Source organism: Thalassophryne amazonica, chromosome 15 (assembly GCF_902500255.1).
Source record: "Thalassophryne amazonica chromosome 15, fThaAma1.1, whole genome shotgun sequence".
In the NCBI taxonomy this organism is placed as follows: Eukaryota; Metazoa; Chordata; class Actinopteri; order Batrachoidiformes; family Batrachoididae; genus Thalassophryne; species Thalassophryne amazonica.
The window spans coordinates 95,003,108-95,016,919 of NC_047117.1; the positions used below are offsets into that span (position 1 = coordinate 95,003,108).

At 43.5% G+C, this 13,812-nt stretch overlaps 1 protein-coding gene across 1 annotated transcript in view; it reads left to right on the forward strand.

Annotated features, from left to right (window-relative positions):
- LOC117526406 (ethanolamine-phosphate cytidylyltransferase-like) overlaps positions 1 to 13,812 on the forward strand; it is a 43,099-nt gene that overhangs the window by 1,481 nt on the left and 27,806 nt on the right. The window contains 2 exon segments of the mRNA XM_034188473.1: positions 6,631 to 6,719; positions 6,807 to 6,968. Coding sequence (XP_034044364.1) covers positions 6,631 to 6,719; positions 6,807 to 6,968 — 251 coding nt within the window.

The following is a 13,812-nucleotide window of genomic DNA, read 5'->3' on the forward strand; positions in this document are numbered from 1 at the left end:
GAGACAGGAGGTTATGTGATGTTTGTCAGTGGCTAACAACGGGGGAGACAGGAGGTTATGTGATGTTTATCAGTGCCTAACAACGGGGGAGACAGGAGGTTATGTGATGTTTGTCAGTGGCTAACACGGGGGAGACAGGAGGTTATGTGAGTTTGTCAGTGCCTAACAAGGGGGAGACAGGAGGTTATGTGATGTTTGTCAGTGCCTAACAACGGGGGAGACAGGAGGTTATGTGATGTTTGTCACTGCCTAACAACAGGGGAGACAGGAGGTTATGTGATGTTTGTCACTGCCTAACAACAGGGGAGACAGGAGGTTATGTGATGTTTGTCACTGCCTAACAACAGGGGAGACAGGAGGTTATGTGATGTTTGTCACTGCCTAACAACAGGGGAGACAGGAGGTTATGTGATGTTTGTCACTGCCTAACAACGGGGGAGACAGGAGGTTATGTGATGTTTGTCACTGCCTAACAACGGGGGAGACAGGAGGTTATGTGATGTTTGTCACTGCCTAACAACGGGGGAGACAGGAGGTTATGTGATGTTTGTCAGTGCCTAACAACGGGGGAGCAGGAGGTTATGTGATGTTTGTCACTGCTAACAACGGGGGAGACAGGCGGTTATGTGATGTTTGTCACTGCTAACAACGGGGGGAGACAGGAGGTTCATTGTGATGTTGTCCAGTGCCTAACAACGGGGGAGCAGGAGGTTATGTGATGTTTATCAGTGCCTAACACAGGGGGAGACAGGAGGTTATGTGATGTTTGTCAGTGGCTAACAACGGGGAGACGGAGGTTATGTGATGTTTGTCAGGGCTAACAACGGGGGAGACAGGAGGTTATGTGATGTTGTCAGTGGCTAACAACGGGGAGACAGGAGGTTATGTGATGTTTGTCAGTGCCTAACAACGGGGGAGCCAGGAGGTTATGTGATGTTTGTCAGTGCCTAACAACGGGGGAGACAGGAGCGTTATGTGATGTTTGTCAGTGCCTAACAACGGGGGAGACAGGAGGTTATGTGATGTTTGTCAGTGGCTAACACGGGGGAGACAGGAGGTGGTATGTGATGTTTGTCAGTGGCTAACAATGGGGGAGACAGGAGGTTATGTGATGTTTGTCAGTGGCTAACAACGGGGGAGACAGGAGGTTATGTATGTTTGTCAGTGGCTAACAATGGGGGAGACAGGAGGTTATGTTGATGTTTTTGTCAGTGGCTACAACGGGGTAGACAGGAGGTTATGTGATGTTTGTCAGTGGCTAACAACTGGGGGAGACAGGAGTTTATGTGATGTTTGTCAGTGGCTAACAATGGGGGAGGACAGGAGGTTATGTGATGTTTGTCAGTGGCTAACAACGGGGGAGACAGGAGGTTATGTGATGTTTGTCAGTGGCTAACAATGGGGGAGACAGGAGGTTTATGTGATGTTTGTCAGTGGCTAACAACGGGGGAGACAGGAGGTTAGGTGATATGAGCGTTTGTAATGACCAGTGACCTTAACAGGTGAGAGACCCTGTTGCAGAATCACCCACGGCGACGATGAGATTACTAAAAGAGGTTTTAGTAACATAAAGAGACTTTAAGCCACAGGAAGCAAAATCTAAATTAATCCACAAATACCTCAACACAATACAAGTCAGGGGGAACTTAAAAAAAAACACCCTAAATAGTCCAAATAAACACCAGCACTGTTATTCAGGTAACCAAAACCCACAAACAGTCATCAGTCCAAAATAGACGTGTCTGTTATATATGTGACGGTTAATCTGTCAGGAACCCACAGGAGCCGACACACAAACATGAAGCAGGGTACTCAGTTAGTTCGCTAAACCGCACTGACTCACAGACCCTGATGGCCCCGCCCCCTAAAGCCCTTTTAAAGCACCGCGACTGTGAGCAATTAGCTCCTTAACGAGCATCATGGGGAGTTACGCACAGGTGCGCACAGCGTTAAGAGGAACACATGGTAAACAACCACTCGTGGACAGACATACAAAAACGACGAGGGATCAGAGGGAGATAAACACACTCTCACGAGCGCCACTAGCTTAGCTTATGAAAGCTAAAAGTGGACGCTGTCGCTTTGGCCGAACAACTGTCCAGTTTCTGGGTATTCTGTGTTAGTGCACGCACACGGCCAACGTGCTTGATGAATTCCTGTGTAAAAAGTAGTTTCCAGATAATTGTGATATTTTTCTATGAGATATACTTTATTGATGTCACAGTGGGAGAAATTGTTTACACTCCAGTTGCCTCAGACAGCAATTAGTCCGCAATTATTACTTGTTTACCATAATAATGGTACACATCAGAATTAAAGACAGCACATACACATTTGACATTGTTTATGTGCACTAAGTTTGAAGAAGTCCGTTATCTGAATTGAGGCAAGTGGGTGAAGGTCACGCAGCAACCCTGAGATGCGCCGCCGTCAGCTGGGGTGGCTAAAACTGCACGCCCCGCAGAAGGGAGAAGGAGTGACATTGAGCAGAGCCGGAGTGGGGGGGGTGTTTGATGCGGGGTGGGGGGAAGGATAGAGCATGCTTCAGTCCTGTGAAACAGTTTATTGTCTTTGTGAGTTGAGATAAGAAAACAGGAGGAAAGCAGTCAGGCCAATTTGTCCTTCAGGCTTGAATAAGCCTGCAGTGTGGTGGTTTGACCAGTGAAGAACACTTTTTACAGGTCCACTTGAACAAACCAAATCCCAATTATGAATTAAGAATATTCCCAATTAGGAATTAAGAATATTCACCGGCCTCCAAAATCTTCATCTTCAACTGCAAGGCGTGCATCTGCTCCAAGATGTCATCCAATTTGCATCTGAGTTCAAGAGTCATCGCAGTCTGAGAATGCACTACCTTGCCAACCTCGTTAATCATGATGGATAAGTGAGGGGCCGTGGTTCTTGATGCCGCCGTCTTGCCAATTTCCGGTAGATCAGGCAGCACATAAGCCAAAAGTACCAGCCCTGCTACTATAAGACCAAAAATGAATAATCCTCGACGTCCTCAATGGAGAAAGGCGCCAAGCATGCCACACGCCAAGAACTCCAGGAGTTGAGAACATAGCCCGCAGGATACGTTCCATCTGGGCAGGTAGGATCCTCCGGTCCTGACCTTCTTGTATGAAAAAATAGTGTCAATAGTGTCAGAGACCATCTGATCAATTCCATGGTAAATCCAATAGTAGTTCAATAGATCCAGTATCCAATATACTTTGAGGAATTCACAGTCTGGTGAAGTAGGGACTTGAAGGTTAAAGTAGAGAGCAGAGATAAGGGAGAGGTGGAGGAGATGCGACCGCCCTTGTCGGAGTCCCAAGCTTGAGTATATCTCATCTAAATTAATTCTAAATTTACCAGTAATAAAATTATAAGTTAACTGAAGTTTTAAGAGTGGCCTCAATAAATATTTAAGAGACTTAAAGTTATGAGCAACTTCATCTGTTATTGCTCAAACACATTGTAACATTGACATGATGGAGTTTGATGCAGAAGAGTTCAGAAAGATACGATTGGAATGTTTTGATGACCATTTACAGTTGGTGATGAAAGACTTGGGTGTTAACTTGGTGTTAAAGTCAGAACAAGAAGCTGCACTGAAAGAGATCAATCTGGGACAAGAGACACATTCTGTGTGTTGTTGCTTCAACGAGAGCGGCACTCTGAGCAGGTGGGAGATAAATACAGGAAACAAACGTGGACTAACCTCAGAGGACACAAACCAAACCTGTCAGGTTTCAGCCCAGGGGTGGTGTCAGGTCACTTAATTCCACGTTCCACAGTTCAATATTCTAGTTATTAGTTTTGTTCTGAGTTGATCATTTATTTCTGTTCAGTATTCTGTCACCTGTGTTTTGTTTCCTGTGTATTTTGTATTTTCTGTTTTCGTATTTTAGCCATGTGGTTTATTCAGTTGTAGTTTCTGCTCCTTATTATGTAGTGTTTAGTTATTTCATTCCTTTTTTATGCTACACTTATATGGTTGTCTTGGGTTTGTTTTTGTTATGCATTATTAGGTTACTTTGTTATGTTTATTATCTTTTAGACTTCAGCCATGTGTTTTGTTTGTTACATTAGTAGTCACTGATTTTGTTCACCCTTTGTATGTCCTTCACTTACACTCTTGCACCTGTTTTCATCTTTGTCTGTTTTCCCTGTGTGTTCACGTACTCTCTTGCACCTACCTGTTTCATCTTTGTCTGCCTTGATCACTCACTCTTTCTCTTGCATCTCTGCCCTCCTCTTGGATTCACCTGACCACACCTCCCTTCTAGAACATTCTTCCACACATGCACCTTGTTACCCTAATTACAGCACCTGTGTTTTTAAGCCCATCAATTCTCCACTCGCCTGCCAGTTTGTCGCAATCCTAGCATCCATGTTCCAGCCTTTTGCTCTTGTTTGTTTTTGCCTCATTGTCTTACGGCTTTGCTTTGTTACCGGACCTTGTTTTTGCTTCAGCCTTTGATAGAGTATCTCTCCGTGCCTTTGAACCCAGCCTGTCTCTCGACACGTTTTTTGCCCAGTACTTGTCTTTACCTCTGCTTCTCTGCCTGCCTGCCCATGTACTGTACCCCCTGCTTGTGACAACGATAAAGACTTTTTTCACTTATAACACCTTGTCCTCGAGTCTGCATTTTGTGCTCTCCCACATTCTGTGCCATGCATCCCCGAGTTCTGACAAAACCCACTATGTGGTCATGTTGCCGAGCTGTCAGGAGCACAACGGCAACACGGAACAGACATCTAAGTAAACGGGCTGGAACACAGGTGGAAGAGACAACCAAACACCACACGCACTAACAGAGAGAACACTAACAGAAAGAAGCACTCAGGATGAGGGAACACTGTGAGGGAGGACAGACAGAACTCAAGACAGTGAAAACAGAGCAGCCCAAGTCCACAGCCCCTCCAGACTAGGCATGTGGAGATTAATCGACACAAATCAGTATCTAAATACAAACATACGCGATGCGTGCATTGTGCTTTTTTCCCTTCTCTGTCTCATGTGCAGAGGTGGAGAACGTATTTGGAACAGCCTAAAAGGTACTGATTTGTAATGTTTTTATTGTAATAGCTTGGTAAAGCAGTTGTATGTTAATTCCTTCTTTATAAGCAGCTGTAAAAGTATGTTTATGATTGATTTAATATCTTGTTAGAATGGATCAGATGAGCTCTGTTGTGTGTGCGCGTTGACGCACTGACTTGCGCTCAAGATGAGCATTTATGCAGAACGCCAGCTCCAAGGGGGCGATTTTACAGACTTTAACGGACGAACACAAAGTTAAAAGTTGGATCACGGTGTCAAAATGACTGTGGTTAAAGCCACGGAAGAAATAAAGCCAGCGAGAGAAATTGCGGAGGTGACTGTCCAGAAACGCAGAACACCAGCTCGCAAAAGAGCGATTTTGCAGACATTAACGGACGAACACAAAGTTAAAAGATGGATCATGGTGTCAAAATGACTGTAAGCCATGGAAGAAATAAAGCCAGCGAGAAGAGGTGCAGAGGCAACTGTCCAGGAGCCCGTGGTTCAGTTCTATGGATGTGTTTTGTGTTTTGTATTTTTTGGGGGAGGGGGACATCCACACAGGTGTGGGTGTATATAATTAAAGCGGCCACCTCATTGTGGTGTCTTTTTTTTTTTTTTTGGTCACAGAGAGCTGGGTGAACATACAGAACTGCTGCATTTAATGACTCTGGAACACAGGTGAACAGCAGCCTGACTCACGGATGCGCACACTGGCCGGACTGTACAGGAGCGTCTATTTTTGGACTGCGTTTAAAAAATGTGACAACATCTTGAATGGATGCTGTGAATTGAAAACCCACACTTTAAAGGGACCAAGCGTGGGAGGGCTGGAGGTTTGGACCAAACCCATACCTAAACGTGCACCAACGCCGTGTTACATGGAGGTGGATCATATGCGGCAACATGAGCCAGTCGAGGCTGGACAGGGCTCAAATGACAGGTCGGTTGTGGCTCACTAGAGGCTGATACCTGGAACATGTGAGGTACAGAGAGGCACATAGAGGAGCCTTAGTAGTGGGCACGTGGCAGTTTAAAATGTGGAGCATTCTTCAAATCATCGCTGACACACCCATCCCTGGCTCATTATTCAGTGGGACCGAGGCTTAAGTTCTGACAGTGATCAAACAGGTTTCAAATATGAGGGAACTGATTCTTGTTCCTTAATGTTGAATCTGGGAAATCTGCTGCTATAAGGAGTAAAACAAATCCTCTGCCTCTAGTAGTAGAAGAAGAATACCATAGTACCATACTGAATTGCAGCTCCTTATTTTCTATTTCAACTTTTGATATACTTTCTTTGCATCATGTTGAATCCCATCGTATCACATTGTGAGGAACTGAATTGCCATCAAATACATATCGAATCGGAATGGTGTGAATCGTATTGCATTGTATCGCTATATGTATCGAGGACGCTCTGATTGGAAAAACCGTCTGGTTTTAGTTTAGCTCTTTTCTGTACCAGCATCATCATTCTTGCTTTGTGACTTCACAAAGAGCTGACGCCGATCAGTGACACTCCCATCTGTTGGCACCATGGTGGCACTGTGGATGCTCTGAGTGCTGCTGTTTCTATGCTGATGATGTTTTCCTCTCAGTTACGACATGGTCCATTACGGTCACTCCAACCAGCTGCGGCAGGCGAAGTCCATGGGCGATTACCTCATGGTCGGCGTTCACACAGATGGTAAGACAGCCACAAGTCACCTCATCAAGCTGGCAGCAGGTGGCACTGATGAGCAGCTCTAAACTTGCTCCTTCTGCTTCTCTCAAGCGGAGATTTCCCAGCACAAGGGTCCTCCGGTCTTCACTCAGGAAGAACGCTACAAAATGGTCCGAGCCATCAAATGGGTGGATGACATCGTGGAAGGAGCACCGTACGTCACCACGCTGGACACTCTGGACAAGTATAACTGTGACTTCTGTGTCCACGGAGGTGAGAAATTTTTGGATTTACACTGTCCCCACCCACAAAGACAGGAAGAGGATCCAGGAACACATGGACCTGGATCCAGGCTGTAGAACTAAACCTTTACAGAAATGATCCAAATCAACTGATTCAGCTGATAGATTAAAGTGTTTCTGATTGTTTTCATGTCATAATAACCTATTAAATAATTTACACGTCAAACCTGGGTGGCACGGTGGATTAGTGGTTAGCACTGGTGCTTCACAGCAAGAAGGTTGTGGGATTGCTTTCCGTCCTTTCTGCGTAGAGTTTGCGTGTTTTCTCCGTGTCTGTATGGGTTTCCTCTGGTTTCCTCCCACAATTTAAAAACCTGCTTATTTAGGATCTGCTCCTTTCTCTGCCCCTGAGCAAGGCACCATCTCTACATCTGGAGTTGGTCCCCGGGCGCCGGACTGTGGCTGCACGCTGCCCCTAGTGGTTGAATTGCAACTAACTGTAATTAGGACGGTTAAATACAAAGGACAGGTTTCGTTGTATGTGTGCATTGACAATAAAGGCTCTATTCTGTTCTATTCTTAGCAAACTGACAGCTGATTGGTTCTGATTGGACTTTAGGAAAAAGGTTAGATGAGGACATACGAGAGAAGGTACAAAGAATTTCCACTTTTTCTCCAAATAAAAGTGACAAATGTTAAGAAAAATAGCAACTTTACATTTAGCATAGATCTTAGCATGCTGTATAGTGTCGCTGTGACACGTTTTTGGTTTTGGAGCCACACCAGCACCTGCCATGTTTGAGTACAGTGGCCATACGTCCGGCTTTAAGTTGTACAGTCCGGCTTTAAAAAGGGCTGTCCTCCGTCCAGCGCAGCCTTGAGTCGGACGCTCATTCGTCCTCCTTTTGAGATCATCACTATTTTGTATTTTGTCTAATTGTGCATAATGAAAAAGTAAGTAGGTCTAAATAAAAAATAAATCAATAAACAGTAAATAATGAACAGGTTACATGCAGTTACACATCTCCTTTGGACATTTGTTCTTACAGATTATTGGATGAAAGCGGTGTCACATAAATATGTTATTCTATTGGTCAACAGCTGAACATATCCAAATTAGCCATGTGGTTAACCATGTGGTCGTGCCAGGTGACGTGAACACACCCAGTCCACCTGCAGTGTTAGCAAACCATTGAAATGCCGAAATGAAAGGCTTGGTTTAATTCCGATTGGTTGAAAGAGTACAGATTCATCTCCAAAAGTAGAAAGGACGACCTCCGTGCTTATTGCACACTGTGTGGTTGTGATGTGGATGTAAGCAGCAAAGGTAAGCAGCCATTGACCGACATGCTAGCACAGCCAAGTATTGGTGCAACAATTGAAGCATGTGCGCATTTTCACTTTTTTCTTTTTTCCGTGAAGCCACATTGCCCCAGGATGACAAAATTTCTGCTGCAGAACTTTGTAAAGTTTATCACACTGTCAAGCATCAGCAGTCATACAGGAGTGTCGACTGTGGAATTAAAGTTGACCGAGAGATCTGCAGTGACTCTTCAACAGCAGTAACCTGTGGAAAAACAAAGGCTAAAGTTTTGTGTGAAAATGTCTTAGGACCCTACTCTATCCATTAAACATGGCCGATAATTGGTTTCACGGTATACCACGGTATGAAGATGCCACAGTATCAGAACCACTAAAATTTTCCGTTATACCGTCCCTACAGTATGAGCGGGTTATGAGAATTCTTGACAGGCAGAGTGGAGGCGGCCGCTGCCGCCCTTATCTCTGGCGCGCACCTCTGTCTCTGTTTACAGACAGGCACCTAACGTTAGCTAGCTCTGCATCATGGCTGAAGGAGGCGAAGCCTGCACTCAACTCTTCCCTCCGTCTAAAAGCACCAAGTCGGCCTTTTCGTTTTATTTTCTGCGGAATAGCCCTTCAAGCCAAAAAACGGTGGCAACAAAGCACCATAGCTATGGCCTGTGTCAGACGCAGAGCGATTCAAGATCCCCGCAAAGAATTACATGGAAGGAGTAAACTTCATCCCATCTGTGAATCCACTGACAAGTACCAGCGGTGGACTCGAGTCGTGCTTGTGGTCGACCAAATTTCTCCCACAAACATGTCAAGAAGGACACATACATCTATTCCAAGCATTTTGTTGGTGAAACTGGGCCAAGTGTTGAGCATCCGGAGTTCCAGACCACGTTTCTCCCTCAGCACGTAAGTCATGTTTCCCACGGGGCAGAAGCTACATGTCTAAAAGAGTGAGTATTATTTTGGTATTTACTCTAAATTTATCAGTGGTATAGTGCTCATAGCGGTAGACTTCGTGTCAGGTAGTGCGCCTGAATCATGTGCGCTTCATGTGCAAATAGCCATAATGTTGTTAAAGCACATTTTAAAGCTGTACATAATACCATTAAACCGCAGTATTTTTGCCCATGGTTATCATACTGTACAAATCTCATACCAGCCCATGCCTACTATCCAGGCACATGTGGACTACATCAACAAAAATAAACTGCATTACTCACTGGCGACTGACGCGTCAAACAAAGATACGATCAAGTGTTTATTCCTATAGTATTTATTATTTTGGAGTGGCTATATGCTCGACCGTTGGTTCAGTAAAGTAAATATGCGAGCATATACAGTAGTGTTCAGAATAATAGTAGTGCTATGTGACTAAAAAGATTAATCCAGGTTTTGAGTATATTTCTTATTGTTACATGGGAAACAGCATGTTTCTGTAGGCTCTAAAAAATCTAAAAATGCTCATAATCGGGTGAAACCTGATGGAAATCTCTTTGTGGTGTGTCAGTGATGTATGTATGTGCAAAATAAAACAAAACACTACTTCAGGTATGTTTCTGACGAGAATATAACATAACTTTATTACAAGCTCAAATGTTGATGTTGTGTGATATAGATAGATAGATAGATCGATAGCTTTTATTGTCATTGTCATTACAACGAGATTTCCGCACTCACATTCCACATACAAACAGCAATTAATCCACAATTATTACTTGTTTACCGTAATAATGGCACACATCAAAATTAGGACAACACATAGACATTTGACATTGTTTATGTGCATTAAACTTGAAACAGTCCGTTTTCCAATTGAGGCGATGTGAGTGTGTTGGTAGCCGCTGCAACTGAAGTTGCGCCACCTACCAGCTTGGGAAGAACGAGGGCCTGCTGCGGGGTGGGCATGAAGAGGGGTAAAAGGAGAAACTGGAGCATGCTTCAGTCCATGTGTAAGTCAGTTATTGTCTTTCTGGGTTGAGATAAGAATGGAGCCGAATAATCTCACCAAGGCCTGAATAAATTCCTCTGGAGGTAAACAGTGGGCAATTGACCTTGAGGCTAGATAGCTTGTAGTGTTGCAGCTGAGCAATGAAAAACACTTTTTAACAGTTCCACTTGAACAACCAAATCCCAATTATGAATTAAGAATATTTCCAATTATGAATTAAGAATATTCACCGGCCTCTGAAACCTTCAGCTTCAACTGCAAGGCACACATCAGCTCGAAGGTGTCATCCAATTTGCGTCTGAGTTCAAGAGTCAACGCAGTCTGAGAATGCACTGCCTCGCCCACCTCGTTAATCATGACGGTTAATCATGACGGACAAGCGAGGGGCCGTGGTTCTTGATGTCGCCGTCTTGCCAATTTTCCGGTAGATCAGGGCAGCACATAAGCCAAAAAGTACCAGCCCTGCTGCCATAAGACCAAAAATGAATAAATCCTCAACATCCTCAACGGAGAAAGGTGCCAAGCATGCCACATGCCAAGACCCCCAGGAGGCAAGGACATAGCCCGCAGGATACGTTCCATCTGGGCAGGTAGGATCCCTCGGCCCTGACCTTCTTGTAGAAAAAATGGTGTCAATAGCATTCAGAGACCAGCTGATCAATTCCATAGTTAACTGCAGGAATGACTTTCAGATATAAAGACATGGATGACCTCTAATTTCCTGCTTTTAAATTCAGATAAAACTGACGTTATTGCACTTTGCCCCACAAATCTTAGAAACGTGGTGTCTAACCAGATCCTTACTCTGGATGGCATTACCCTGACCTCCAGTAATACTGTGAGAAATCTTGGAGTCATTTTTGATCAGGATATGTCCTTCAATGCGCATATTAAGCAAATATGTAGGACTGCTTTTTTACATTTGCGCAATATCTCTAAAATTAGAAAGGTCTTGTCTCAGAGTGATGCTGAAAAGCTAATTCATGCATTTATTTCCTCTAGGCTGGACTACTGTAATTCATTATTATCAGGTTGTCCTAAAAGTTCTCTGAAAATCCTTCAGTTAAGTCAAAATGCTGTAGCTAGAGTGCTGACGGGGACTAGAAGGAGAGAGCATATCTCACCCATATTGGCCTCTCTTCATTGGCTCCCTGTTAATTCCAGAATAGAATTTAAAAATCTTCTTCTTATAAGGTTTTGAATAATCAGGTCCCATCTTATCTTAGGGACCTCATAGTACCATATCACCCCAATAGAGCGCTTCGCTCTCAGACTGCAGGCTTACTTGTAGTTCCTAGGGTTTTTAAGAGTAGAATGGGAGGCAGAGCCTTCAGCTTTCAGGCTCCTCTCCTGTGGAACCAGCTCCCAATTCAGATCAGGGAGACAGACACCCTCTCTACTTTTAAGATTAGGCTTAAAACTTTCCTTTTTGTTAAAGCTTATAGTTGGGGCTGGATCAGGTGACCCTGAACGAACCATCCCTTAGTTATGCTGCTATAGACTTAGACTGCTGGGGGGTTCCCATGATGCACTGAGTGTTTCTTTCTCTTTTTGCTCTGTATGCACCACTCTGCATTTAATCATTAGTGATTGATCTCTGCTCCCCTCCACAGCATGTCTTTTTCCTGGTTCTCTCCCTCAGCCCCAACCAGTCCCAGCAGAAGACTGCCCCTCCCTGAGCCTGGTTCTGCTGGAGGTTTCTTCCTGTTAAAAGGGAGTTTTTCGTTCCCACTGTCGCCAAGTGCTTGCTCATAGGGGGTCGTTTTGACTGTTGGGGTTTTTCTGTAATTATTGTATGGCTTTTGCCTTACAATATAAAGCGCCTTGGGGCAACTGTTTGTTGTGATTTGGCGCTATATAAATAAAATTGATTTGATTTGATTTAATCCAATAGTAGTCCAATAGATCCAGAATCCAATATAGTTTTGAGGAATTCACAGTCTGGTGAAGTAGGGACTTGAAGGTTAAAGCAGAGAGCAGAGATAAGGGAGAGTGGAGGAGATGTGACCACCCTCTTTGGAGTCCCAAGCTGTTTTATTTTGATTATTATAGGCCTTTTAATAACTCGCTTAAAGAAATAATGGCAAAACTCACATGTAAGTAAAAAAACAAACAAAAAAATGGTTAATCGATTACTAAAATAATCGTTAGTTTTACGAGTGAGAGCATTTTACCGATTAAATGTGAATACACCCGTTTTGAGTTTCTCAGTGCGCATGCGTTTTCAAAACTGGTGCCTTTGTGCACAGCAGAACGTCAGTTGCTTTAGGCCCTAATTTTGTATTTTATTGACTTCAGGTTCAGGTTCCTTTATTCATACCCATAGGTAAATTAGGTTTTCAGTTCAGAAGAGAGGGGCATCCCCAAACCATGCACTCATACATACAATACAACATGAATAAATAAACAATAAAAACAAACCAGGACTTAAAGTGTTCAGAGTCAATTGTTCTTAGTGGCGCTGATTTTTGTTTAGCACAGATATTGCTGCAGGAACAAAACTGTTTCTAAATCTCTTTGTTCTTCATTTTGGAACAGAAAATCTCTGAGCAGACGGCAGGAGCACAAACAGAGAGTTCAGAGGGTGGGATTTGTCCTGGCTGATACTACAACCCCTGGCAATAATTATGGAATCACCGGCCTCGGAGGATGTTCATTCAGTTGTTTAATTTTGTAGAAAAAAAGCAGACATGACACAAACTAAAGTCATTTCATATGGCAACTTTCTGGCTTTAAGAAACACTATAAGAAATCAAGAAAAAAAATTGTGGCAGTCAGTAACGGTTACTTTTTTAGACCAAGCAGAGGGAAAAAAATATGGAATCACTCAATTCTGAGGAAAAAATTATGGAATCACCCTGTAAATTTTCATCCCCAAAACTAACACCTGCATCAAATCAGATCTGCTCGTTAGTCTGCATCTAAAAAGGAGTGATCACACCTTGGAGAGCTGTTGCACCAAGTGGACTGACATGAATCATGGCTCCAACACGAGAGATGTCAATTGAAACAAAGGAGAGGATTATCAAACTCTTAAAAGAGAGTAAATCACGCAATGTTGCAAAAGATGTTGGTTGTTCACAATCAGCTGTGTCTAAACTCTGGACCAAATACAAACAACATGGGAAGGTTGTTAAAGGCAAACATACTGGTAGACCAAGGAAGACATCAAAGCGTCAAGACAGAAAACTTAAAGCAATATGTCTCAAAAATCGAAAAATGTACAACAAAACAAATGAGGAACGAATGGAAGGAAACTGGAGTCAACGTCTGTGACCAAACTGTAAGAAACCGCCAAAAGGAAATGGGATTTACATACATAAAAGCTAAACAAAAGCCATCATTAACACCTAAACAGAAAAAACAAGGTTACAATGGGCTAAGGAAAAGCAATCGTGGACTGTGGATGACTGGATGAAAGTCATATTCAGTGATGAATCTCGAATCTGCATTGGGCAAGGTGATGATGCTGGAACTTTTGTTTGGTGCTGTTCCAATGAGATTTATAAAGATGACTGCCTGAAGAGAACATGTAAATTTCCACAGTCAATCAATCAACTTTTTTCTTATATAGCGCCAAATCACAACAAACAGTTGCCCCAAGGCGCTC